At 34.3% G+C, this 3630-nt stretch overlaps 1 protein-coding gene across 1 annotated transcript; it reads left to right on the plus strand.

Moving 5' to 3' along the window:
• Positions 1-253: 253 nt before the first annotated feature.
• LOC104106481 (uncharacterized) lies at positions 254-3310 on the plus strand. The gene is made up of 3 exons (XM_009615030.4): positions 254-990; positions 1217-1771; positions 2432-3310. The coding sequence occupies exons 1-3, from the start codon at positions 525-527 to the stop codon at positions 2761-2763; spliced, it is 1353 nt and encodes a 450-aa protein (XP_009613325.2). The 5' UTR covers positions 254-524; the 3' UTR covers positions 2764-3310.
• Positions 3311-3630: the final 320 nt, after the last annotated feature.

A 3630-nucleotide genomic window follows, 5' to 3' on the forward strand; every position in this document is an offset into this window, starting at 1 on the left:
ATTTAACATATTAAATTATTATTCAAAATATATTTTATTTATCTATTTATATTTTCAATAAAATATTCTTTAGCCTGTTTTCCATATAACCTAGCTAACCTAAATAATTTAATGTCCACTTATGACTAAAATCGACAAATCAAACGTTTTGATTTTACTTATTTTAGACATGCTGCAGTAATAATGCTCTAGGCATAAAAAAAGGAAACATACTCCACTATTCCTTCAAGTAAAGCCATTGATGAGTTTATATAAAGAGTGGGGTAACTTTTTGGGATCAGTTAGCATCAGGTTTGTTATGTCTTCTCTTGTCAAACACACACACACACACACAAAAACAAAATCCCTTAAAAGAGTCAGAGAAGAAGTAAGCGAGTTGTGAAAAAAATAGGGCGTGTGATATGAGTTGGGATTGAGGATTTTCTGTTAGAAAAAACACTTATTGCTGTTTCTCTTTTCTTGCTACAAACAGTTTTATTCTTCAAAAAAATGTTGTCAAGATCAAAGCTTTAGCACAAAATATCATGTCATTATCATCATCTACTTCTTCCTCTTCTTGTTCTCCTATGAGTTCTACTTCAATGGGAATGTTTTTTGCTGATATGAATTCACTTTCCATTACTCCAAAACATGATAATGAGAGTACTAAGACAAGGGGTTCTTGGGATTTTCATTTCTTGAATAAAGGAGCTTTTTCTCAGAGTTTAGATGAAGCAGAAACTAGTGAAGAAAATAATGAAACCATTGATCTTAATGCTTCTTGTTTCAATGAAGAGAAACCAATTACCATGCATAGTACTCCTACTATTTTAAAGAGTAATAGTAATAGTAGTAGTAATATTGGCAAGGAAATTACAGAGACTGGACAGTCAAAACTTTGTGCTAGAGGTCATTGGAGACCTGCTGAAGATGCAAAACTCAAAGAACTTGTTGCTATTTATGGCCCTCAGAATTGGAACCTTATAGCAGAAAAACTAGAAGGAAGATCAGGTAAAAAAAATGTCCATCTTTTAAAAAAAATTCAAGTTTCTTTGCCCTTTGTGTTTTTTTCTTTAAATTCTTTTTCACTAATTTAGAACCGAGAGTCTATCGGAAACAATGTCTTTACCTTCCTGAGGTAGGAATAAGGTCTGCGTATATCCTCTGCACGCCCACTCGTGGGATTTCACTAGATTTGTTGTTATTTTTTAATGCTTAGTTTGTTGTTAATGTGAAGGGAAAAGCTGCAGATTAAGATGGTTTAATCAGTTGGATCCAAGAATCAACAGAAGAGCTTTTACAGAAGAGGAAGAGGAAAGACTAATGGCAGCACATAGATTGTATGGTAATAAATGGGCTATGATTGCAAGGCTATTTCCAGGGAGAACAGATAATGCAGTGAAAAACCATTGGCATGTAATAATGGCTAGAAAATATAGAGAACAATCTAGTGCTTACAGAAGGAGAAAAATGGGCCAATTTATTTACAGAAGAACAACAGTAGAAATAGATTCAAAATCAAGCTTATTTGTCAGTAGTAGCGAAGAAGTTGCTGAAGTAGCCATGAAAGGAGAAACACAAACACCAATTATCAGTGTTGGCCAAAATTCTGCAAACCCTTTTGGCAGTTTGAAAATTAATAATGATGGTCCAAATGGTTGGGTTGTTTATGGACCAAATGGTTCACCCCACATGGCTGCTTCTATTGGAGAAGCAATTCCTAGCACTAAAACCAATGTCCCTCTCCTTTCTCCTTACTCACCATTTGCTGCTCCTTTTGACACTTTACCTGGTATGTTTCTTTCAATTTTAACCATTGTTTCACAACTTAAATTACTCTTATATCTCCTCTCCTTTCCTTTGTTTTGTTTTCTTTAACACTTTTTCAATTTGGACAATATTTGGTTAGAATTGAAAGAATGAAAACAAAAGTGTTTGAAAGTTTGAAAATGTGTTTGGACATGAATTTCAGGTGGTTAATTGTGTGAAATTCTTGACATTATACCACTCCGCAAAATCAGTTTATCAACTTCAAATTTAAAGTTTACTATTTCAAGTTGAAATAATGGATAAAATTGTAAAACTGCATCGATTTACATTATTAGCTACTAGTATGTATGTCTCTACTAACAAATGAGAACTTTTTTTAATGGTTTTTATTTGCACGCAGTCTAGCTTTTTTGTTGATAGTAAGTTTTTATGTTTAATTATTTTTTTCTTTTATCGTTGATCATCTTATTATCTGGTTGTTTTTATTTTACTTTTATATCGCTTCTTGACCCCTTCTTGTATACATTTTTATTAATGTGGTGCTTATACTTTTCTAAATTAAGGGTCTATTGAAAACAACTTCTCTAACGTCTGCGTACACACCGGCCTTCTCAGAAGCGGCGTGAGATATTACTGGGTATTGTTGTTGTTGTATGATTAGTGATTTCTTGTTTTTGTGAAGGTAATTGTGGAAATGATGCGATGAATATTCTCAACCAACAAGGCAGATCTTGGGAAAGGCAAAGGGAAGCATCCAATATAATTACTCAACACCACTCTCTTCCTCCATCTAATTCGTTGATGATGATGAATAGTATGCAACAGTCACAATATTTGCAGTTTCCTTATTCCAACTTCTCAAATGTCACAACAGCAAGAGCACAAATTCCATCACAAGTAATAGTAAAGGAGGACAGAAGAAGCAGCAGCAGTGATAATAGCCAGTGTGATCAGTGTGATACAATTGCACCACCTCCACCATTTATAGACTTTCTTGGAGTAGGAGCCACTTGAAATAATGTTTAAGAATGCTGAAAATGGTTGTTGAAAAAACACCAAAAAAAAGGTCCCCCATTTGAGTCCCAATGAAATGGTAACAGTATTAGCATGTAACTAGTAGTAGTTGTATTGGGAAGTTTCTTTCAGTTATATTATGTCAATGTGACACTGAAACATGATGAAAAAGGATAAGAAGTCCTTAGGAAGTCTCTATTGTCTATAAAACTCCAGCTTGCAAAATCCTTGTTGCCATGTGATCAGGAGGTTACAGATTCGAGCTGTGAAAATAGTTTCTTCTAGTAATGCAGGGTAAGATCGTGTATACTAGAATTTTATGGTCCGACTTTTTACCGAATCACGCGTATAGCGGGAGTTTAGTGCACTGAACTGTCTGTTTTTTTTTTTTTTTTTGGTGTTGCAAAACTGTCAACAACAAGGTGCTGTCACTTCTTACTTTAAATTTGAGCTCTATCATATGATGAAATAGTGTAAAACTGTGTGACAACAGTGAAGTTCATAATTTTTGGCAAAGGCAATAGGAAAAGCAAACAAACTTCATGTGTAGGAGGGGCAAAAAAAGGACAAAGCAAAAGAATGGGGAAATGGAAGACATCCTTTTCTCATGAGCCTGCAAAAAACAGGCAGAAAATTCAGGTCTTGAAATACCAAACTTTTTAACTTGCTATTTTATGCATTCAATTATGGTAACTGTTTTTCATCCTTTGGCCTCAGCAGAATCTGTTCCAACAGTTCAATACAAGACAATTCCTTCTTCCCACCCCCTTCGCATCATAGACTAAAGTACCAAGCAATACGAATCTGTATTAGCTGAATCAGTGTATTGAATATCAGCAGTGGCAAAGTTAGAGATTTTACTATGAA

Source organism: Nicotiana tomentosiformis, chromosome 10, assembly GCF_000390325.3.
Source record: "Nicotiana tomentosiformis chromosome 10, ASM39032v3, whole genome shotgun sequence".
Taxonomy (NCBI): domain Eukaryota; kingdom Viridiplantae; phylum Streptophyta; class Magnoliopsida; order Solanales; family Solanaceae; genus Nicotiana; species Nicotiana tomentosiformis.

What these genes read in the sequence shown, in the direction of transcription:
- LOC104106481 (XM_009615030.4), top strand. Translation starts at nt 525, where the DNA reads ATGTCATTATCATCATCTACTTCTTCCTCTTCTTGTTCTCCTATGAGT. An exon ending in AAAACTAGAAGGAAGATCAG is followed by an intron (nt 991 to 1,216) that starts GTAAAAAAAATG and finishes GTTAATGTGAAG; the next exon opens with GGAAAAGCTGCAGATTAAGA. An exon ending in TCCTTTTGACACTTTACCTG is followed by an intron (nt 1,772 to 2,431) that starts GTATGTTTCTTT and finishes GTTTTTGTGAAG; the next exon opens with GTAATTGTGGAAATGATGCG.